The sequence below is a fragment of the Populus alba genome, chromosome 4 (assembly GCF_005239225.2).
Source record: "Populus alba chromosome 4, ASM523922v2, whole genome shotgun sequence".
NCBI lineage: Eukaryota > Viridiplantae > Streptophyta > Magnoliopsida > Malpighiales > Salicaceae > Populus > Populus alba.
This window is the reverse complement of record NC_133287.1, coordinates 5,086,584-5,111,084: the sequence shown is the minus strand read 5'-3', so window position 1 is coordinate 5,111,084 and position 24,501 is coordinate 5,086,584. Positions and strand designations below refer to the sequence as shown.

Below are 24,501 nucleotides of genomic sequence, written 5' to 3'. Positions count from 1 at the left end.
TGGTATGAAGGGATACTGAAAGCAGAACTACAAAGGCAGCAACATGGTACCATGTCTTGGTGCTCTTATTGGAATGGAATGTCAAGTGCTGGAACCACCCTTCGTGCCTTCACTCTTCTTGGATTTGCTGACATAAATGATTACATGTACATGTTATATTTAGTTAATGAAATAGATAATAACTAATATGATTTTACTAATTATTTTACGAGTATCATAAATATTTTACAAATTTTCAGGATGTAATTTTTGAAAAATTCTCTCATTTTGGATCTTTGGAGTGCTTTGCTTGCATCCAACCCATTCTACATGTTCAGGTGATCAACAACAACAGTCTCTTCTTTTTATATCACTATCTACACTCAATTGTACAAGTTGCAAGAAAAATTTGAATTTTGAAATCAAGATTTAAGGATATCTTTAAATCTGAGTAATTTTAGGAATATTTTATCTTTGTCTTTTAAATTAAATCAGCTTCGTTATACAAAATTCCCATTGTAAAATAGCACAAACAATATAAAAAAGAACTATAGTAAAAAGAAAAAAGAAGACGAAACAAGTTAGTGTGTGTTTGGAAAGTGGGTGTTTTTTAAATTTGATTTTTTTTATTTAAAATATTTTTTTTATTTTTTAAATTATTTTAATGTGTAATGTTAAAAATAATTTTTTTTTAAATAAAAAATATTATTTTATATATTTTCAAATAAAAAATATTTTTAAAAATAAAAATAGAAAAACTCTTTCAAATAAAATATTGTTAGTGTTGGCATATATATTTTTTTAATTGGTATTTCTCGACAGATCAACCCGTTTTTTTTTAATTATTATTTTTATTTCCCCCCTCTTAATTAATAAATAAAGGTACTTGTTATCAACAACAAAACAGAACTCCATAAATAAAATAAAATAAATATCCTACTCTCTCGCTCTCGTTCTCTGTAGTCTGTACTGTAGGAGGGAGGAGACGGAGCAGGCGGCTTTCACTCTAAAAAGCTACTTTAATGAGTGCGTGTTTAATAGACTCTTTTTCCTTTTTGTCATCATCAATAACAACACTCTATTTTTGTCTATTTTTGTTTTTCCTTCCATTCTATTTTAATTACAGAACAAATATACTTTTGTTTTCTCTTTGTTTAGTACAGTAAGGAAACTTTTTTTTTTATTTTAAAAAAGGTATTCAAGACCTTTCCTTTTCCTTTGGCTTCTGCAATCAACTTGTAAGTGACCCAACTTCATGTTTAGTGTGTGTGTGTATTGGTTTGAGTGGCTTGTTGGAGTTAGATTAGAGTGACTCTGCAGTCATTAATTTTGCATGCTGATCATCTGAACTTTTTCGGTCTCTTTCTTTTTTATGGGTTGAATTTATATTTGCTACACGATTTTTTCTTTTGGGAGGAGGAGGGAGTTGTTATAACCTTTCTTAGTGCTTGTTATCTCCGTCCCTGGACTGCTTTTATTCGTGATTTATCAGTGATCTTCCCAAAGTTGCCCAGCTTATGGATTCTCTTTAATTATAACAGTCTGAGTTAGAGGTGCCATATCTAAAAGCAAATTAATGCCAAGTTGTTCTTGTTGATAAGGTTAACAAAAAGTAAAGGTATGGCCTGGATGCAGAATATGTACAAGAAATTTGAAGCTATGTGTTTGGAGTTGGATGATATCTTGGAGCAGGTATGCTTGTCATTTACACAATCAATCTCCTTGTAATGCACCCATGATTGTTTTTATTATTTGCGTTCTACTGATATTTTTCTTTTTGTGTTTGACTGAATATTTACTGATTGTATTTACGATTAAATCATGTTTCTAAAGCATAAATATTTTTAGTTCATCAAAAGAAAAGATACAGTTCTAGTATGTGTAAATGGTTAATGCAATCTACCCACCATTAAGAGGCTGCAACATGCCCGAAGCACCCATGGCTGCATAATGCAGTTGACGTTATTGTGAAGAAACCCTTCCTGCATGTTTCTAATGGAAAAGCCTTACCTTTGGGCAGATGACTGTTTCTTTTCTATGATGAATGGCCGCTTTAAACCTTACATCATTCATTACAGATTTCCTTGTAAACTCCAGATCCTGGTACAGTAAGATAGGATACTGTAATTTCCTCGAGCATACAAATTTTAGGTTAATACTGCAACTCCAAACTGTTCGTTAATTATAAAATTGAGAAAAAATGTATTAACTTTGTACCGTTTTTCATTTTAATTTGTTACAATTTATTTTTTGATGTGATTGTCCCGAACTCTCTCTTAAATCCTTCATGTTGCTTTCTTGCTGCTCGATTCCTGCTTTAGCTGCAGTCAGTTCTGCCAAAACATATCTCATGGAATTGAATACATTCTTGGACAGGAAGGGGTGAAATATGCCGACCACTTGCAGATAGTGGGTGCTAATGTCAAGCAATTTTGCTCAGATATTGTGCGAGATGTGAAGCCTCAGCCATCTGAGGATACTGTGGATGGCGTAGCTAGCGTCTCTTGTCTAGTGAAAAACACCGAGTCAGATAAAATGTCAAAGGAAGGCATTGTCCAAAACCATTTTGATATGGAACCTTGCAACGTGAGTCGTTTGCTCTACTCATGTTCTGTTGAACCTATCAAGGCCACAAAGAATGATCTGTCTTTGGAGGAAATGGTTGTTGCTGAGATATATGAAAAATCAGTGTCAAGTCTTAAGGAAAATCGTTCCGAGGAGAAGCAAGTTCAGCTTGAGACATGGATACCCCAGAAGAGAAAGATCTAAGCATTTCAGTATTATCCTCAACATCTTATGATCTACTAGAAAGTAACTCTTTAACAGAGGTAATTCCAATAGATGGGCTATCTTCAAAATCTGTTAATTTGGTTGACTCGTATGAAAGCAAGGTTCCAGAGTTGGGATTTACTTCTAGCGAGGCCTCAGCTGAATCAATCAGTAAGTATTTCCTTCTGCTATCTCTTAACTACTCCCTCAATTTTCCTTTTCCTCCATTGATATCTGCGTTGGTAGGCCTAGAAACTCATGTAGCCCCCTAACCACATCTGGGTCAGAGCCTTCTTTTCATGAGTTTGAGCCATACAATGATTTTTCCAAACCAGATCCCATTGTCTCATCTTGAAACTGGTATTCAAATGTTCATTTCATTACGATGAACGTGGCCACACCTTTCTCCAGTTTGAGATCTTGGTTTATTTTACTTATCCTACTTGTATAGTTTTTAGGAAACAATTAATTATCCATGGTCAAGGTTTTGACTTTATATAAGAACTAGTTATGGGGAAACTTCACTAGTTCATTTAGCTTTCAAGGCTTTACTTAATAACATGTGAACTTTCTGCTCAACTATATTCTGCACTTTCTCTTTTATCTAGTGGGGGAGAGATAAAGAGAGAGATTCCCATCTGAAAAGATAGAGAATATTGTGGATGAAAGTTAGAAAATGAAAGTTCTTATTATCTTTTGCATTTCACAAATTAACTAGTTGTTGTTTGTCTTGCTTTAGCTGACCTTGCAATCAAAGAAAGGAGCAATTACGATGATACTTACCTTTCTTATTTTGTTACAGGACAGATAGACAACTCCACTGAAGATTCTACCAATCTGGGATCATCTTCTTCAACGAAGCTTGATGGGAGTTGCTTTGTTACAGATTGCAATGAGCTTTCTTCTGTTTCATATGAAGCAGGACAACTAGGGTCTTCAAAGGTATGACCTCCTCTCAACTTTGTAAACTGGGTTAGTTTTGGTCAAATATGGAGCAAACTCATGAAATTTTAAATATACAATCCTCTGAAATTTGAACTTTTGGGCGTTGATGTACTAACATTAGAGTTTGAAATGAGCTATTGCACTGTCAAAAGTTGAGACTTTTGATAACCAATGCTTCTCTTTTCTCTTGTTTTCCCGCAGGAAACCTTGGATAATGTTTCATGTAGGTGGGAGAAACCACTGGTGGTGGCTTTGAAACACTCAGAGGGGATAAAACACAAAGTTTTATTTCAAGAACAAGAAGCTTACAATAACACAAAAGCTTTAATACATGCCCTCTCTATCTATATCTAGTGTTTCTCTCTAAATTCTCCACACAAAATAACATTAGCTTAGCACCCTATTTATACACAAATTCAGAATACGAAAATTCAAACTTTTCAGGTGTGAAGGTGGCTGGGGGCTGGTCGGTGACAGTTGGTGGCTGGCTGGGCGGTGGTTGCCTTCCTTGACCTTGATTGAGTTTAAGTTCAACAAATCTCTCCTTTAAACTCAATCGAAGGATGTCATACCAAGCATGAACTTTAATTTGATAAATACTTCTCCCTTCAATGGCTTTTCTCTGTTTGTAGTCTTTAGCCATTAATCTGGTTTTGTATCTTTGCACTTCTCCTTTTGCATTCTTTTTCGTCTTGTAGACCCATTTGACACTTATTGCTTTCTTGTTTTCTGGTGGATGAGTCAGCTTCCAGGTATCATTCTTCTCAATGGCATGTATTTCTTCATCTATTGCTTTTATCCACTTCTCTTCTGTGATAGCTTCATTGAAGCTTAGTGGGTCACTATCTGTAAAGAAACAAAATAAAGTTGTATCTTCCATGATTTGAGTGGCATCATACAACTCTTTAAGATTTCTCATCCTTCTTGGTCCTTCTGATAAGGATGCTGATGGTGGTGTTGATGATGATGACTCTGGTGTGTTCCTCCTGTTGAATATAGGGAATCTGTGTACCGGACTTTGTGGTTCACCTGCTGGCACAATCGGTTCTTCTGCAAGTACTGTTGGTACTTCTTCATCTTCAAGGATCAAATCAGTGTTGATCCATTTGACTACTTCTTGGTCATCATTCCATTGTCAAGATTTATCTTCTTCAAAGATCACATCTCTACTCATAATTACCTTATTTGTGATGGGATTGTACAGCTTATATCCCATCCTTCTTTCACCATATTCGACAAAGATGCATTTCTCGTTTTTATCATCGAGTTTTGTCATTCTTGCATCTGGGATCTTTGCATATGCCACACAACCAAAGACTCGTAGATGAGTAACACTTGGTTTGTGACCACTCCATGCTTCTTCCGGAGTGACACCTTGCAAACTTTTGGTTGGACAACGATTCAGTAGATACAGTGCACATGATACAGCTTCAACCTAGTATTGCTTGGGCAGCTTCTTTGCTTTGAGCAGACTTATTGCCATGTCAAGAATCGTTCGATTCTTCCTCTCAACTACACCATTCAGCTGTGGTGTATAAGCTGATGTTGTCTGATGTCTGATGCCTTATTGTGTACAAAAGGCTTCAAAGTCATTTGCTGTATATTCTCCACCTTGATCAGATCTCACGGTTCTGATCATATAGCCACTTTGCTTTTCCACAATAGCTTTAAAATATTTAAAACAATTGAATACTTCTGACTTCCTCTTTAGAAACTATATCAATGTCTTTCTGCTAAAATCATCAATAAAAGTGAGGAAGTACCTATTTTGTCCAGTCGACATAGACTTTATTGAGCCACATACATCTATATGCGCTAACTCCAATGGCCTCTTTGCTTTCCAGTTGACTTCTTTGGCAAAACTGGATCTGTGATGTTTGCTGAGGACACAACTCTCACAGACTTCATCTGGATGATCAATGTGAGGCATACCTTTGACCATCTTCTTGCTTGCTAGCATCTTTAGACTCGTGAAATTCAAATGTCCAAGCCTTAGGTGCCAAAGCTATTCTTCACTATTGGTGATAGCGCTCAAACATCTTGCTACATCATACTGGATGTTCAAAGGAAACATCATATTCTTAGACATTTTCATATAGGCAATTAATCTCCCATTGTAGTCTCTAATTGTCAGATGACAATTCTTCGTGAAAAGAGTATAACCTCTCTCCATAAGTTGACATATGCTGATCAAGTTCTGCTTTATAGTTGGAACATAATAAACATCGGCGATGTAGCTGTGGTCACAGTTCTTTAACTTGATTGGGATGTTGCCTTTACCTTTGAATGGAACCTTTGAGGTATCTCCAAAAGTAACTAGACCTTGTTTGGTCTCATCTAGATTACCAAATAAATCTTGGTGGCCGCACATGTGATTGCTAGCTCCAGAATCTAGATACCATATATTCTCCTGTTTCTCGTCAAGTCCTTGTTGGACAAGTAATGCAGCTGCTCCTCTATCATCCTTCTCTGCGTAGTTGGCTTGCTCACGTACTTCTAACGGAGCTTTCCTTCGACATTCAGTGCTATAATGCCCAAATTGATTATAACTATAACATTGGATATTCCTCTTGTCACGATTATTGTAACCGCCTCCTCTTCCTCTAGGAGTGAATGCTTGTTGTCCTCGACCTCCTCTGGTGGTGTTTCTACCACCTCTTCCTCTAAAGCCTGTATTCCAAGATCCTCTTCCTTGGAGTCGCTGATATCCTCTTCTAGATTGTTGACTTCTTACTTGAGTGGTATATTCACCTGTTGAAGTCTCCCCTTGCTTATATTGGTCCTTAAGAGATAGCTTTGCTTATAAGGCATGCTTAATGGCTTTATCTCCATTTCTCTTTACAATCTTTTGCTCATGAGCTTGCAAAGAACTCATAAGTTCATCAACTATCAACTTGTCCACTTTTTTGGACTCTTCAATGGCGACAACAACAAAATCAAATTTTGGATCTAGGGATCTCAAAATTTTCTTAGTAATTCGAGAATCTGTGATGGCTTCTTCATTTCTCCTCATCTGATTGACTATCACCATAATTCTTGTGTGATAATTAGAAATAGATTCTGAGGACTTCATTTGCAATAATTTGAATTCACCTCGTAAAGATTGAAGACAAATCTTTTTGATTCTGTCAGTACCTTTGTATTTTTGTTGGAGAGCCTCCCACATGTCTTTTGATGTTTCAGGGGAAGCAATGATCTCAAACGTGTCTTCATCAAGACCTTGGTAGATGATGGTCTTTGCTTTGTTTTCTTTCTTTCTGTTGACTTTTAGAGCTTGCTTTTGTGCCTCTTGTAGAGCATCTTCTGAGTCTTTGGACTCTGGTTCGTCATAACCATTTTGTACAATATCTAAACACTCTTGTGAACCAAGGAATGCCTTTAATCTGATGCACCAATTATCATAGTTGTCTTTGGTTAGCTTCGGGATGAGTGTTTGTGTACTTTCTGTAGTCATTTTGCTTTTTAAATGACTATATCACCTTCTGGGAGCTGAATTTGGAAAAAACGGACACTGTAGATCAATCCGGAATGGTCCAAATAGTAGAGAACCAATTCGACTTTGTAGAAATCAGGTAAAAAAATGGGATGAACCGGTCAAAAAACCAATTCTGTACGGTGGGTGGTTCGCTGTGGTTGAACCAGGAATATTCTAGGGATTATTCGTTCGGCTCGGCTGCGGCTAGGCTCGACGCGAGGGACAGCTCGGCTAACGGATCGGCTTAGACGGCTTAGATATGGCGCGCGTGGACAACACTCGTCTTCAACCTTTAGCGCGCGTGGGCGATCTGTGCAGAATCTTCAGGAGGCGCGTGTGGATCACCGCGGGCTCCGATGAGGCTGATTCTTGCACCAGTGAGTTCGTATGGATGAGCTCTACACTGTGGAATGATCAAAACTTGTTTTTGACAACTTTGAAAATTCAGTTATATCCCAAAACACTTCTGTTTTCTGACGAACGGGGCTCTGATACCAATTGTAGGTGGGAGAAACCACTGGTGGTGGCTTTGAAACACTTAGAGGGGATAAAACACAAAGTTTTATTTAAAGAACAAGAAGCTTACAATAACACAAAAGCTTTAATACACGCCCTCTCTCTCTATATCTAGTGTTTCTCTCTAAACTCTCCACACAAAATAACATTAGCTTAGCACCCTATTTATACACAAATTCAGAATACGAAAATTCAAACTTTTCAGGTGTGAAGGTGGTTGGCGGTTTGCGGGTAGGCGGTGACAACTGATGGCTGGGTGGGCAGTGGTTGCCTTCCTTGACCTTCTAGATTGAGTTTAAGTTCAACATTTCGTTCAAAAAAGGGAAGGCAACGAATCAGGTTTTCAATCAGGAACCAGCTTTTGATCCAAACTGTTGAACTTAAACTCAATCTAGAAGGTCAAGGAAGGCAACCACCACCTAGCCAGCCACCAGTTGTCACCGACCAGCCGCCAGCCACTAGCTACCACCGCTTAGCCGCAGGCCGCCAGCCGTCTTCACACCTAAAAGTTTGAATTTTCTTGTTTTGAATTTGTGTATAAATAGGCAACTAAGCTTATGTTATTTTGTGTGGAGAGTTTAGAGAGAAACACTAGATATAGAGAGAAAGGGTGTGTATTAAAGCTTTTGTGTCAATTGTAAGCTTCTTGTTTTTGGAAATAAAACTGTGTTTTATCCCCTTTGAGTGTTTCAAAGCCACCACTAGTGGTTTCTCCTACCAACAATTGGTATCAGAGCCTCGTTTGTCAGAAAACAGAAGAGTTTTGGGGTATACCCGAATTTTCAAAGTTGTCAAAAACAAGTTTTGATCATTCCATAGTGTAGAGCTCATCCATACGAACTCACTAGTGCAAGAATCAGCCTCATCGGAGCTCGCGGTGAGCTACACGTGTCGCCTGAAGATTCTGCACAGACGCCCTCGCACAGCCCACACGCTCCAGAGGTTGAAGACGTGTGCCGTCCACAACTATGCAGTCTAAGCCGAATATCTCACATATTCAAGCCGTCTAAGCTGAGCCGCCATCCAGTCGTGCTGAGCCACACGCCGTGCCGCCACTAGCCGCAACCGAGCCGACCGAATATTCCTCGGAATATTCATGGTTTGACCCCAGTGAACCGTCTGCCGTACATAATCGATTTTTTGACCGGTTCACCCCATTTTTGACCCAATTTCAACAAAGTTAGACCGGTTCCCTACTATTTGGACCATTTCAGATCAATCTACAGTGTCTATTTTCCCAAATTCGGCTCCTAGAAGGTGATATAGTCATTCAAAGAGCAAAATGACTACAGAAAGTACGTAAACACTCATCCCGAAGCTGACCAAAGACAACTATGATAGTTGATGCATCAGATTAAAGGCATTCCTTGGTTCACAAGAGTGTTTAGATATTGTACAAAATGGTTATGACGAACCAGAGTCCAAAGAAGCAAAAAATGCTCTACAAGAGGCACAAAAGCAAGCCCTAAAAGTCAACAGAAAGAAAGACAACAAAGCAAAGACCATCATATATCAAGGTCTTGATATAGACACATTCGAGATCATAGCTTCTGCTGAAACATCAAAAGACATATGGGAGGCTCTCTAACAAAAATACAAAGGTGTTGACAGAATAAAAAAGATTCATCTTCAATCTTTGCGAGGTGAATTTGAATTATTGTAGATGAAGTCCTCGGAATCTATTTCTGATTATCTCACAAGAATTATGGTGATAGTCAATTAGATGAGAAGAAATGGAGAAGTCATCACAGATTCTCAAATTACTGAGAAAATTTTGAGATCCCTAGATCCATAATTTTATTTTGTTGTTGTCGCCATTGAAGAGTCCAAGGAAGTGGACAAGTTGACAATTGATGAGCTTATGAGTTCTTTTCAAGCTCATGAGCAAAAGATTGTAAAGCGAAATGGAGATAAGGCTATTGAGCATGCCTTACAAGCAAAGTTGTCTCTCAAGGACATATATGAGCAAGGGGAGACTTCAACAAGTGGATATATCACTCAAGCAGGAAGTCAACAATCCAAAGGAGGATTTTAGAGATTCCAAGGAAGAGGATCTTGGAATACAAGTTTTAGAGGAAGAGGTGATAGAAACACCACCAGAAGAGGTCGAGGATAACAAGCATTCACTCCTAGAGAAAGAGGAGGCGATTATAATGACCGTGACAAGAGGAATATCCAATGTTATAGTTGCAATCAATTTGGGAACTATAGCACTAAATGTCGAAGGAAAGCTCCGTTAGAGATATGTGAGCAAGCCAACTATGCAGAGAATGATGACAGAGACGCAGCTGCATTACTTGTCCAACAAGGACTTGATGAGAAACAAGAGAATATATGGTAATTAGATACTGGAGCCAGCAATCATATGTGTGGCTACCGAGATTTATTTAGTGATCTAGATGAGACCAAACAAGGTCTAGTTACTTTTGGAGATACCTCAAAGGTTCCATTCAAAGGTAAAGGCAACATCCCAATCAAGTTGAAGAACGGCGATCACAACTACATAGCCGATGTTTATTATGTCCCAGCCATAAAGCAGAACTTGATCAGCTTAGGTCAACTTATGGAGAGAGATTATACTTTTTACTTGAAGAATTGTCATCTGACAATTAGAGACTACAATGGGAGACTAATTGCAGATGTGAAAATGTCCAAGAATAGGATGTTTCCTTTGAACATCCAGTATGATGCAGCAAGGTGTTTGAGTGCCATCACTAACAGTGAAGAATGGCTTTGGCACCTAAGGCTTGGACATCTAAATTTCACAAGTCTGAAGATGCTAGCAAGCAAGAAGATGGTCAAAGGTTTGCCTCATATTGATCATCCAAATGAAGTCTGTGAGAGTTGTGTCCTCAGCAAACATCACAGATCTAGTTTTGCCAAAGAAGTCAACTGGAAAGCAAAGAAGCCACTAGAGTTAGTGCACACAGATGTGTGTGGCCCAATAACGCCTATGTCGACTGGACAAAATAGGTACTTCCTCACTTTTATTGATGATTTTAGCAGAAAGACATGTATACTTTCTGAAGAGGAAGTCAGAAGTATTCAATTGTTTAAAAGATTTTAAAGCAATTGTGGAGAAGCAAAGTGGCTATATGATCAGAACCGTGAGATCTGATTAAGGTGGAGAATATACAACAAACGACTTTGAAGCCTTTTGTACACAACAAGACATCAGACATCAAACAGCACTAGCTTATACACCACAGCTGAATGGTGTAGCTGAGAGGAAGAATCGAACGATTCTTGACATGGTAAGAAGTCTGCTCAAAGCAAAGAAGCTGCCCAAGCAATACTAGGCTGAAGCTGTATCATGTGCAGTGTATCTACTGAATCGCTGCTCAACCAGAAGTTTGCAAGGTGTCACTCTGGAAGAAGCATGGAGTGGTCACAAACCAAGTGTTACTCATCTACGAGTCTTTGGTTGTGTGGCATATGCAAAGATCCCAGATGCAAGAAGGACAAAACTCGATGATAAAAGCGAGAAATGCATCTTTGTTGGATATGGTGATAGAAGGATGGGATACAAGCTGTATAATCCCATCATAAATAAGGTAATTATGAGTAGAGATGTTATCTTTGAAGAAGATAAATCTTGGCAATGGAATGATGACCAAGAAGCAGTCAAATGGATCAACATTGATTTGATCCTTGAAGATGAAGAAGTACCAACAATACTTGCAGAAGAACCGATTGTGCCAGCAGATGAACCACAAAGTCTGGTACACAGATTCCCTGTATTCAACAAGAGGAACACACCAGAATCATCATCATCAACACCACCATCAGCATCCTTATCAGAATGACCAAGAAGGATGAGAAATCTTGAAGAGTTGTACGATGCCACTCAAGTCATGAAAGATACAACTCTATTTTGTTTCTTTGCAAATAGTGACCCACTAAGCTTCAATGAAGCTATCATAGAAGAGAAGTGGATAAAAGCAATGGATGAAGAAATACATGCCATTGACAAGAATGATACCTGGAAGCTGACTGATCTACCAGAAAACAAGAAAGCAATAGGTGTCAAATGGGTCTATAAGACGAAGAAGAATGCAAAAGGAGAAGTGCAAAGATACAAAGCCAGTTTAGTGACTAAAGGCTACAAACTGAGAAAAGCCATTGAAGGGAGAAGTATTTATCAGATTAAAATTCATGATTAGCACATCCCTTGATTGAGTTTAAAGGGGAGATTTGTTGAACTTAAACTCAATCTAGAAGGTCAAGGAAGGCAACCACCGCCTAGCCAGCCACCAGCTGTCACCGACCAACCGCTAGTTACCAGCTGCCACCGCAGGCCGCCAGCCGCCTTCACACCTAAAAGTTTGAATTTTCTTGTTTTGAATTTGTGTATAAATAGGCAACTAAGCTTATTTTATTTTGTGTGGAGAGTTTAGAGAGAAACACTAGATATAGAGAGAGAGGGTGTGTATTAAAGCTTTTGTGTTAATTGTAAGCTTCTTGTTTTTTGAAATAAAACTTTGTGTTTTATCCCCTCTGAGTGTTTCAAAGCCACCACCAGTGGTTTCTCCCACCAACACAAACCCCAGTCAATAGAAAGAAAGTTTTGCATCAACTGTTATTACCAGACCAGATCACACGACCCCTGCGATTCCGACTGGATGATTGTCAAGATAAATTAGAACATGATTAATTCGAGTGATTTTGTTGCCTCATTCATGCAAATAAAAGATGTAAACTCGTTTCAGATGCTTTGAATTAATGCGGCTAGAACATCCCTGATGATTTTATAGAGGTCGAGAGAAAATCAGGTGAACTTTCAAGGCATGAGGAAGTTCATCATTGTCTAACAAATGGAACCAATTATGAAGGGAATTATGATAAGCTAAACGTGCAATACATTATCAGGTTGCAGCGTTATAAAAGTCTAATCATTACAAGAACTTGGGTTCAGTTGTCTAAATGAAAGAAACCCATGTGATATCCGAAACAGCCCCTCCTCCCTTAACAAGTTAAAGAAAAATCCAAAATAATGTTTCAATATTTCTTAAGTGATTGAAGGGAACAAAATCTAAAAAAAAAAAAAAAAAAAAAACAAAGAAAGAGGCTATGCATCTGGCCGAAGAGATTGAGCCTGCGCGTTTAGCCCAAAAAAATCAAACCCAAAGCAATGTCAAACTATATCCCACTGTATAGGAGGACCAGACTGAATTATCCAGCTCCTTCTCAATGGCGTCTGCTGAAAATAAATGCACCAGAATGGGGAAGTGCATTGATTATTGGATGCTTAGCAGCTATAAGTTCTTGATCTGTTCACCCTATTATTGCTTACTGTGTGGGATCACTCATATCAAACTAGTTTCTCAGTAAATCCAACACTTTTATATATAGAGTAATAGAATAAATATTATTAGAATTCCAGGGTCTTTAAAAAGATGTCAAACAGGTAAGCAACCAAAAAAAATTATTTTGTTCCATGAAAAATTAAAAGAACGAAGCAAAAAAAAAAAAAAAAATTCCAAACAAAACAATTCTGTGTGAATCTATTCTAAAATTTACTTTGAACTCTAAGAATATCCAAACTTGCATACATGAAATTAACTTCAAAATTCTTCAACTAGCTAAATATTCTATAATATTCCATAATCTCGATATGAAATTTTTCTTTCACAATATCACTCCACTGTACTTTCCGGTATACACCGCAGAGGCGGAACTAAGGGGTGGCAAGCAGGGCCCGGGCCCCTGCAAACACCCCACCAAAATATTTTAGAATTTATTTTTATTTAGGATTTAAATTTAACAAGGATTTTTCTAATAATAAATTATTATTTCATTAGTTATTTTTAAATTTAAAATTATTTCTTCGTATAAGTTGGAAAAAAAAATATAAATAATTTTTTTAATTTAATTACCTTTCTTTATTGTTTTGCTATTTTTCTTTACTGTTTTTCTATTTTCATTCTCTAGAGTCCCAAACAAAAAAAATATAATAATACAAAGTAATGCGGAAAAGTTAAAACAAAGTTGTCAATTAATTCATTGTTCATCGAAACAAGGTAATTAGTGACCTAAATTTAAAATCTTCTATTTTTTTTTTATTTTGTTAAGAATTTGCTAAGGTGTGTGTGTGTGTGTATAATTCTATTATTTTTTTCTTTTTTTTTTTCTAGATCTACTAGTTTTACCATTTTTTTATTTCTTGCTATAGTGAATGCTGTTTTTTCTAATGAATTGGATATATTTTATGGGTTTATTTCGATTATACATAGATTTTTTTTGTGTTTTGTTTTTAGTAAAACCGTCAAAATTATCAATTTTTTTCTCACATGTACCTTATTATCACCTGGTCCAATATATAATTAGACACGATCTTTCTAGCTAAATTAAGTTTTTTGAAAAGCACATATCCACTTTTAATTCAATTTAAGTTTTCTTTTTTTAGAAACCAATAATCCCATTTTTTATGTTAGATTTATTTTTATATATCATTTTTTTTTAATATGTTAATTTTAATTTAATAAGTCAGTGTGGTTTACATGTAAAAAATTATATCTTAATATATTAGTTTTGGCCCTCCCTATCAAATAATCCCAGCTCCGCATAGTGACCAATTCAAACAACACATTGTCTCTTGTTTTCTTAGGCATTTCTACTCTTTAGATTTCATCACCAGTCTCCTCCAACACTACAGTTCTGCAGTTATGGAATAAAAGTTGACAAGGAGAGTACGTGAGGAACTGCTAGCAAAACTTATGAGTTTTAAAATAGGGTGGTTTGATGATGACGAGAACACTAGTGCTATAATTTGTCATTGCTGGTTCAAACATTCTTCAGGTCTCTCTTTGCTTATACACTAGGGCTTATTCTCACATGGAGGCTAGCCCTTGTGATGATTGGAGGATAGCCTTAGGCTGTAAAAAAGATCAAACAAGGGGAGCAATTCACCAAGTCAATTGAAAATGAGGAAACGAGAGTCTGCGAGTGTCAAGCATAGCAACAAAAGTCGGAATCCCTTTTTCCAATGCAAACTATATCTGTGCTAATTCAATGTCTTGATTTCCCTCATGAATTACAATTCTCTAATAATTTTAGGGTTAGAATTGTTTTTCTCTTCAATAACTCCCTCTTCTTCGTTTCTAATCCAAATTATTTGAATGAGATTGAACAGATGATTTCTTGAAGGTTAATACATTTGTTCTTTCTAGAGAGAATATCCTGGAGAGAGAGAGAGAGAGAGAGAGAGAGAGAAAGATGAGGAATAAAGAGAGTGTTATATCGTTTCCTTCGGTTTGTAATATATTATACATAAAGGTAAAAAAGTAATTTTACATAGTTTAAAAGTTTAGAATGATCAAAGATTTAAGTATAATTTTTCAAATTATTAAGATAAAGTGAAAAAACACCAAACTGGATATTCAATATAATTTTCTCTTTTTTTTATTATTAAAAAAATAACACGTAATTTTCTTGTTCAAATTTGAGCCACCAAAGAGGAGGCTGAAAAATCAAGTTAGGTTTTTTTCATCCAAAAAATCAAAATTTAATATATTTTCATCTAAAGATATCTAATAAGCACTCATAAAACCTTGATAAGATATGTTGCTACCTATTTTTTGACCCATGTTTTGATAAATTTTCAGAAAAATTCAAAAATAGAGAAAAACAACGAAAATCCAAAAAAATAGGTTTTTTAATATATTTTCGTCATTTTAGCATTTTCAACGTCGTCTAAAAAAGAATTTAAATTTTTAAGAGTCTTTCGAACGCGTTCGACTTTTCATGCGTCATTTTTTAAAATTATTGATTTTCCTCATCGAGTCGACGTTGATATTGCTTATTTTCAAAAAAATACAAAAAAATAAGAAAAATCAAAATTTACAAACAAAAAAAGTTGAGGGACCAAGTTGGGAGACCTAGCAATATATTTGCCTATAAATAATAGCTTCCAACACTTGCATAAAAGGAAGGGGTAATTTTGCACTTAAAAAAAAAAAAACATAAAAAACCCTAACCCTAAATAACCTCTTTCCTTCAAACCAGCCGCCCCCCGTTGGTTTTTATTTTTTCTCCCTTAGCCGCTCCCCTAGGGTTTGATTTTCCTGACCCAAAACCAGCCGGACTCTGCCCTTCTTCCCCCAGCTGGGAATTTTCCTCCCGAAAACAGCCGCCCCCTCTCTCAGCTATGACTCACTCCACTCCTTCACCCGTCCCCAAAGACAGCCAATTGGAATCTTGCAAGAAACCACCGCTCACAACAGCCAACCTTTTCCCCCAGCTTTTTTCCTGAGCTCATCTCTTTTTTCCACAGTCGTCCCTACCAGCACCACAGCAGCCATCCACTTCCCTCTCTCGGTTGCACTCAGCACCAGCCTCTCCTCTCATAGATGAACACCACAACAACCCTTCTCCTCCAACAGCGTGCAACCAACAGATCTTCCCTCTTCAACCGGTGGCAGATCCACGATCCCCTCTTCAGCCGTAGCAACGCCCATAGAGCTAGCAGCGCCGTCCACACTTGGCCATAGATTCACCATCAGCCAGTAGCGCCGCCCGATCTACCACCCGAAACAGAGGAGAAGACAAACCGACCCGCCTGAAACAGAGAACGGAGGAGGCAGAGAAACGAAGAAGATCTAAAAGAGGAGAAAGGAGGGAGGCGGATTTGAAAACAGTGAAACAAAAAACTAAAATCAACTGTGTTGTTGTGATTTTGGTTGTAATTGCAGGTGATTGTGTTCCTCACAACCAGTAGGGAAGAGAAGGGGAGAAGAAGCTGAGCTAGATCGTCCACCTTGCATTTTCTTCCTGCAGCAGCGCGTGGGAAGACGCGCCACCACTGTTCCTGCTGTCCTTTGGCTTCACGGAACTGGTCCCAGCACTGTTATGGATTTTTGAATGGCTGCTTTGTAATTTTAGAATTTGTTTAATGTGATTTTTGGTTAATGTAATATTTGTTTAGTTTTGAGTTTTTGTAATTTGTATTTTGAAAATATGGAAGCAAAAAAGAAAAAGGAAAAAAAAAAAGAAAAGAAAAAATATAGTGAAAGTGTATGTGTGTGTTTGTATGTTTTTTTTTTTTTTTTTTTTATGGATGTTTTTATTTATGATAAAATTACAAAAATTAAAGAAGAATTTAATATTTTGATTGCATCACGGTCAAGAATTATTAACTTATACGTAAGTTATATTTCTAATATCCGATGAAAAGATAAAATTTTATAACTTCTTTAACATGTCAAAATCACGAAGCAACTTACCTCAAGTAGAGTGTGTTAGGGGTGCTAATACCTTCCTTAACCACAACCAGTCCCTTACCCGTGAATCTCTGACAAGACTAGTACATTCGGTTTCTTAATAGCCTTAAATAAATTACTAGGTGGTGACTCCAACGAACCAATCAAAGCAATACAACGTGTCATAACCTAATTTTTTACCCTTTTATTTGAATTATTTTATTTACTGAAAAAATGATGAAAAACAAGTAAAAATAAAATAAATGAAAATGAATTAAAATTTGGATTAAGAGCAACATGATTGGAAGTTTTGAGGTTTAATTAAACTTTGGATTTAATTTAATTAATCAAATCAAGGGTTTAATTGGAGAATTGACAAGTTTTTGAACTTAATTGAGCTTGGAATTAATTTAATTAATGAAATCAAGGACTTAATTGAAGAAATACCAGAGTTTGGGGTTAATTGGGGTACAATTTGCAAGAAATTAAAATCCAGGGATTATTTTGTAAAATTCACTGAAATGCAGGGGTCCAATTAAAGTTTATCCAAGGGCTTGATTACAACACTTTCAAAACATCAAGGACCAAAAGCAAAATAACATCAACGCTGTTCATCTTCTTCACCCAAAAAAAAGAAAACTGCTGCCTTTACTCCTACATTAAAACAGAGAGCGTGATCGACCGGATGGCATTCTAAGGGAGGATAAAACCAGAAAAAACCGGCTGGAGAGAAAAAAAGAAAGAGAGAAAGAAAATGAGCGCACGTTCGTGGCCTCTGGTTTCTTCAAAAGAGACAGAGGAGACGAACGAACAGAAGAAAAGAGAGAAAAAAAATCAATAACAAAACCAGGGGAGAAACAGAACCAGGGGAAAAAGGGAAGAGAAAGACAGGGGTGACCGGAAACAGAGCGAAAGAAAAACAGTGGGGAGAGGACAGTAACCAAAAACCGAAGAAAAGCAGAGGAGGCCACGGAGAAAGGGAGAGCAGAGGAAACACAGAAGAAAGACCAAGGAAAGCAGTAGACAAGAGTCACCACCAGCGTCACCACTGTTTTCGTGTCCTCTAGAAGCAGCAGCTTCAGAGCTCCATCTTCAGCAGCCACTACACCAGAAACAGGGCACTCCGGGAGAGAAATACAGGGACGAACCGGGGAAGAAAAGGAGAAAGAGAAGGAAGAAGAGAGGAAGAACAAGAGGTGGCAGCGCCGTTCGTCCAGCGCAGTGCGCCATCGTCTCCGGCTACGCCTTGCTGCAGCAGGTAAGTCTTCTCTCGTCTCTCCCCTCCTGCATTATAATTCACTTGCTACAGTAGCAAGTGAATTATAATTCACTTGCTGCCCAACCGGGATTTGGGTCTACCCAGCCATGTAGGCTGGATCAGACCCTGCCCTAAAACAAAAAAATTAAAAAATTAAAAAAAAAATTGAAAGTATAGAAATAAAAATTTTGCATGTCTTAGAAAAAATTTATTTTTGTCAATTTATTCATAGATATCAGGATCAAGAATAAAAAAAAAAAATATATACTGATTTTTTTTTGTAGCCACGAATTTTTACCAACGCTAGAGTTGGAATTATTCGTGGTGGAATTTTTACCAACGCCAGAGTTGGGATTGTTTAAGGTTAGAATTTTTTGTAGCTACAAATTTTTACCAACACCAGAGTTGAAATTATTCGTGGTGGAATTTTTACCAACGCCAGAGTTGGGATTATTCGGTGTTGGAATTTTTACCAACGCTAGAGTTGGAATTATTCGTGGTGGAATTTTTACCAACACCAGAGTTGGGATTATTCGGGGTTGGAATTTTTACCAACGTCAGAGTTGAAATTATTCTGGATCGAATATTCACTAGCGCCAGAGTCAGGAATATTATAAACAGATCATCATAGCATAAGCGAATAAATGTTTAGAAAATTTAAGGCAAAACCAGCAATGCAATCTGCCTTAGGCAGAATGTTTAAGGGGTGATAATATCTTCCCTTTTACGTAACCAGTCCCGTACCATAGAATCTCTGTTGACCAGTTAGGGTTCCTAGTGACTATAATACTAGGTGGCGACTCCTTAAACAAGACCTGTTCCCCTAAAAGAACAAGATGCCAGAAATCTGTTCTTTTTCCATAATCGAGAACTATTTTTTAGGGCTGCTGCGATGTCGGGTGTGACACAACGCATAACGAGAAAAAATCGCCAGCTGATGTCGCGCGGATTTGACGTGCGACAAGATATTTTTTCAATAAAAAACACCTTTAAATAGGTTAAAAAACACAAGATTAATCTGAAAAAAAAAAAAATCTTTCTCAACCTTGATCTATTTTTTCAATAATATAAAAGCTAAAAAATATCTTAATGATATTATTATCATCAAGAGGAACACATTGATACTAAATTTGACTTTTTTTTTAATTCATGGAATCTAGCAAACTGTCTACTTTTTTTCTTTTTCATTATTTTTCAGCAACTCTCACTCATCTATCAACCTGACGGATTAAAATGGGAACATAATGAAGCTTTGGACCGAAACATAAAAGTCTCAAACCCAAGGGACCAAAAATGAAAACAAAAAAAAAAATCCTAAAGATAAAGATGCTTAAAAAGATGCCTCATGCACATTTTTAAAAAATAAAAAGCCTAGATTTTTGCCTTATTGTAAAATTTGGTCCGTACATTTAAATTTTTTAAATCAATTAAACCAAATTATATTTAGCATAATTTCTCATCAATTTAATTTCAATTTTTTTGACACCGAAACCACACCAAAAAAAGCTAATTGCAATAAATTATTTAGTCTAGATCCCAGTTAATAAAATGAGAAAGAATGAGATTTTTTTAAAAAAATTAGATTGTTTTACAGTCTCAATAATTCATGAACCACACCTTTTATACATACATACATACATACATGTATGTATTTATGTATGTATTTGTGTCTGTTTGTTTGTCTGTCTGTATGTATGTCCTCATTTATGCATAATAGAGTAGAGTTTGGTTAGTATTTTAGAACAGAAAAAACAAAGATAGTTATGATACAAAGGACATGTTCTTCTGCACTTCTTGTTTTAAAGGGATAAAAATTTACTCCAAAATATTTCAGAGATAGTTATATTTTTATGTCTCTATCTGAGATATATTTATTTCTATATCTATGTTTTTTCAACCAAATATGTTTTTAGTATTTATCTTTTTTATTCTATATACCAATAAAATACAACCTACATGATTTACATAAAATACGAAGATTACCTTTAACACACTAATAAGGAAAAATAAAACAAATCCGGAAACATATCAAGGTAGATAGGGAAAGATATGCACATTAATAACAATTTAATTCTTTCCACTATTAAGGTCAATATTTTTTCTATTCAAACTATATTAAATAAATAAATAATTGATTTTTTTCTTACAATTGAAAGGCATATTGGAAATAAGCAGAATCCAAGTTTTTTTTTTCTCTCAAACATTTACATTTATTACGCTATTTATATAAGATATAGATCATGACACACACACACATATATAGGGTCTCTAATGGAGATTATCCAAAATTTTATATATTTATAAAGCCACAATAACAGCACCATACTGTGAAGAAAACAAGTACACTTGTTTCATCATGGACTATTTTCCATCCACTAGCTCATTCACAATCTTATTGAGCTTCCCAATTCTTTTTCTCGTCTTAGCAATCACCTTATTTTCCTTTATCCAATCCCACAAGAATGTCAAGCAATACTCACTGCCTCCTGGTCCAAGACCATGGCCTCTTGTTGGATGCCTCCCGACAATGCTCCGAAACAAGCCAGTGTACCAATGGATACACAATCTCATGAAAGAAATGAACACTGAAATAGCTTGTATCCGTCTAGGAAACATCCATGTGATTCCTGTCACTTGTCCTAATATTGCTTGTGAATTCTTGAAAGAACAAGATGATGTATTTTCATCTAGACCCGAAACCATATCCTCTTATCTCGCATCAAATGGGTACCTAGCAACAGTTGTATCACCATTTGGAGATCAGTGGAAGAAAATGAAGTCAGTCATGGCAACACAAGTGCTTTCTCCTACGAGGCATCAATGGCTTCACAAAAAAAGAATTGAAGAAGGTGATAACCTTGTTCGTCTTGTTTATAAACAATGTCAGGAATCTGATCAAGATGGCATAGTGAATTTGCGATTCACATCACAGCATTATTGTGCAAATGTTATTAGGAAGCTGATGTTCAACAAAAGATATTTTGGAGTGGGAATGGAGAGGTGGACCTGGTTTTGAAGAGGAGCAACATGTGGATGCACTCTTCACTATCCTCAGTCATTTATTTTCATTTTGTGTCTCAGATTTTTTGTCATTCTTGACATGGCTTGACCTAGATGGTCATGAGAAGGTGATGAAGGAGAAAGATAGGATCATCAAAAAGTATCACGACCCCATAATTGACGACAGGATTCAGCAATCAGACTTCTTCCGCAAAAGGCGAAACGCTTTGATTCGGTGAGTTTCGCGGCATTCCGACTTCGAGGTCCCGGTTGCCGAAATTCAGTTGCCTTTGAATTTCGGGTGATCCCTCTTGAGCATGTATGCTTCTGCTACTTGTTCTACATCAGACTTCTTCCGCAAACGGCGAAATGCTTTGCCTCGGTGAGTTTCGCGGCATTCCGACTTCGATGCCCCGGTTGCCGAAATTCAGTTGCCTTTGTATTTCGGGTGATCCCTCTTGAGCATGTAAGCTTCTGCTACTTGTTCTACATCAGACATCTTCCGCAAACGGCCAAACGCTTTGACTCGGTGAGTTTCGCGGCATTCCAACTTCGATGCCCCGGTTGCCGAAATGCTGTTGCCTTTGAATTTCGGGTGATCCCTCTTCAGCATGTATGCTTCTGCTACTTGTTCTTCATCAGACTTCTTCCGCAAATGGCGAAATGCTTTGCCTCGGTGAGTTTCGCGGCATTCCGACTTCGATGCCCCGGTTGTCGAAATTCAGTTGCCTTTGAAATTCGGGTGATCCCTCTTGAGCATGTATTCTTTTGCTACTTGTTCTACATCAGACTTCTTCCGCAAACGGTGAAACGATTTGACTCGGTGAGTTTCGCGGCATTCCGCCTTCGATGCCCTGGTTGCCGAAATTTAGTTGCCTTTGAATTTCGGGTGATCCCTCTTGAGCATGTATGCTTCTGCTACTTGTTCTACATCAAAGTTCTTCCACAAACGGCGAAACGCTTTGCCTCGGTGAGTTTCGCGGCATTCCGACTTCGATGCCCTAGTTGCCGAAATTCAGTTGCCTTTGAATTTCGGGTGATCCCTCTTCAGCATGTATGCTTCTGCTACTTGTTCTACTTCAGAGTTCTTTCGCAAACGGCGAAACGCTTTGCCTCGGTGAGTTTCGCGGCATTCCGACTTCGATGCCATGGTTGCCGAAATGCTGTTGCCTTTGAATTTCGGGTGATCCCTCTGGAGCATGTATGCTCCTGCTACTTGTTCTACATCAAACTTCTTCCGCAAACGGTGAAACGCTTTGCCTCAGTGAGTTTCGTGGCATTCCGACTTCGATGCCCCGGTTGTCGAAATTCAGTTGCCTTTGAATTTCGGGTGATCCCTCTTGAGCATGTATGCTTCTGCTACTTGTTCTACATCAGATTTCTTCCGCAAACGGCGAAATGCTTTGCCTCGGTGAGTTTCGCGGCATTTAAACTTAGATGCCCCGGTTGTCGAAATTCAGTTGCCTTTGAATTTCAGGTCCTCACTCTTGAGCATGTATGCTTCTGCTACTTGTTTTACATCAGACTTCTTCCGCAAACGGCGAAACGCTTTGCCTCGGTGAGTTTCGCGGCATTCCCACTTCGATGCCCCGGTTGCCGAAATGCTATTGCCTTTGAATTTCGGGTGATCCCTCTTGAGCATGTATGCTTCTGCTACTTGTTCTACATCAGACTTCTACCGCAATAGGAGAAACGTTTTACCTCGGTGAGTTTCGCGGCATTCCGCATTCGATGCCCCGGTTGCCGAAATTCAGTTGCCTTTGAATTTCGGGTGATCCCTCTTGAGCATGTATTCTTCTGCTACTTGTTCTACATCAGACTTCTTCCGCAAACGGCGAAACGCTTTGACTCGGTGAGTTTCACGGCATTCCACCTTCGATGCCCCGGTTGCCGAAATTTAGTTGCCTTTGAATTTCGGATGATCCCTGTTGAGCATGTATGCTTCTGCTACTTGTTCTACATCAGACTTCTTCCGCAAACGGTGAAACGCTTTGCCTCGGTGAGTTTCGCGGCATTCCGACTTCGATGCCCCGGTTGCCGAAATTCAATTGCCTTTGAATTTAGGGTGATCCCTCTTGAGCATGTACGCTTCTGCTACTTGTTGTACATCAGACTTCTTCCGCAAACGGCGAAACGCTTTCCCTCGGTGAGTTTCGTGGCATTCCGACTTCGATGCCTCGGTTGCCGAAATTCAGTTGCCTTTGTATTTCGGGTGATCCCTCTTTAGCATGTAAGCTTCTGCTACTTGTTCTACATCAGACTTCTTCCGCCAACGGCGAAACACTTTGACTCGGTGAGTTTCGCGGTATTCCGACTTCGATGCCCCGGTTGCCGAAATTCAGTTGCCTTTGAATTTCGGGTGATCCCTCTTGAGCATGTATGCTTCTGCTACTTGTTGATATCAGACTTCTTCCTCAAACGGAGAAACGCTTTGCCTCGGTGAGTTTCGCGGCGTTTCGCCTTCGATGCCCCGGTTGCCGAAATGCAGTTGCCTTTGAATTTAGGGTGATCCGTCTCGAGCATGTATTCTTCTGCTACTTGTTCTACATTAGATTTCTTCCGCAAACGGCGAATTGGTTTGCCTCGATGAGTTTCGCGGCATTTCGAATTAGATGCCCCTGTTGCCGAAATTTAGTTGCCTTTGAATTTCGGGTCATCCCTCTTGAGCATGTATTCTTCTGCTACTTGTTCTACATCAGACTTCTTCCGTAATAGGCGAAACGCTTTGCCACGGTGAGTTTCGCGGCATTCCGCCTTCGATGCCCAGGTTGCCGAAATTAAGTTGCCTTTGAATTTCGGGTGATCCCTCTTGAGCATGTATGCTTCTGCTACTTGTTCTACATCAGACTTCTTCCGCAAACGGCGAAACGCTTTGACTCGGTGATTTTCGCCGCATTCCGACTTCGATGCCCCGGTTGCCGAAATTGTTGCCTTTGAATTTCGGGTGATCCCTCTTGAGCATGTATGCTTCTGCTACTTGTTCTACATCAGACTTCTTCCGCAAACGGCAAAACGCTTTGACTCGGTGAGTTTCACGGCATTCCGACTTCGATGCCCCGGTTGTCGAAATTCATTTTGCCTTTGTATTTCGGGTGATCCCTCTTCAGCATGTATGCTTCTACTACTTGTTCTACATCAGACATCTTCCGCAAATGGCGAAACGCTTTGACTCGGTGAGTTTCGCGGCATTCCGACTTCGATGCCCCGGTTGCCGAAATGCTGTTGCCTTTGAATTTCGGGTGATCCCTCTTGAGCATGTATGCTTCTGCTACTTATTCTACATCAGAGTTCTTCCACAAACGGCGAAACAATTTGCCACGGTGAGTTTCGCGGCTTTCCGACTTCGATGCACCGGTTGCCGA

General features: G+C 38.1%; 1 protein-coding gene and 1 pseudogene across 2 annotated transcripts; both read left to right on the top strand.

Annotated features, from left to right (window-relative positions):
* The first annotated feature begins 1,096 nt into the window (after nt 1-1,096).
* Nucleotides 1,097-12,425, top strand: LOC118062570 (uncharacterized). 2 transcript variants are annotated; one of them, XM_035076374.2, is made up of 5 exons: nt 1,097-1,217; nt 1,581-1,671; nt 2,356-2,919; nt 3,551-3,690; nt 3,895-12,425. In XM_035076374.2, exons 2-3 carry the CDS (start codon nt 1,600-1,602, stop codon nt 2,746-2,748), a joined length of 465 nt encoding a protein of 154 aa, XP_034932265.2. In that variant the 5' UTR covers nt 1,097-1,217; nt 1,581-1,599; the 3' UTR covers nt 2,749-2,919; nt 3,551-3,690; nt 3,895-12,425. The 2 variants fall into 2 exon arrangements, with proteins under 2 accessions (XP_034932265.2, XP_073265036.1); XM_073408935.1 differs by lacking the exon at nt 1,097-1,217 and having other exon boundaries at nt 1,226-1,671.
* Nucleotides 12,426-20,495: 8,070 nt separating this feature from the next.
* LOC118062575 (isoleucine N-monooxygenase 1-like) lies at nt 20,496-21,378 on the top strand (annotated as a pseudogene).
* Nucleotides 21,379-24,501: the final 3,123 nt, after the last annotated feature.

What these genes read in the sequence shown, in the direction of transcription:
- LOC118062570 (XM_035076374.2), top strand. Translation starts at nt 1,600, where the DNA reads ATGGCCTGGATGCAGAATATGTACAAGAAATTTGAAGCTATGTGTTTG. An exon ending in TGGATGATATCTTGGAGCAG is followed by an intron (nt 1,672 to 2,355) that starts GTATGCTTGTCA and finishes ATTCTTGGACAG; the next exon opens with GAAGGGGTGAAATATGCCGA.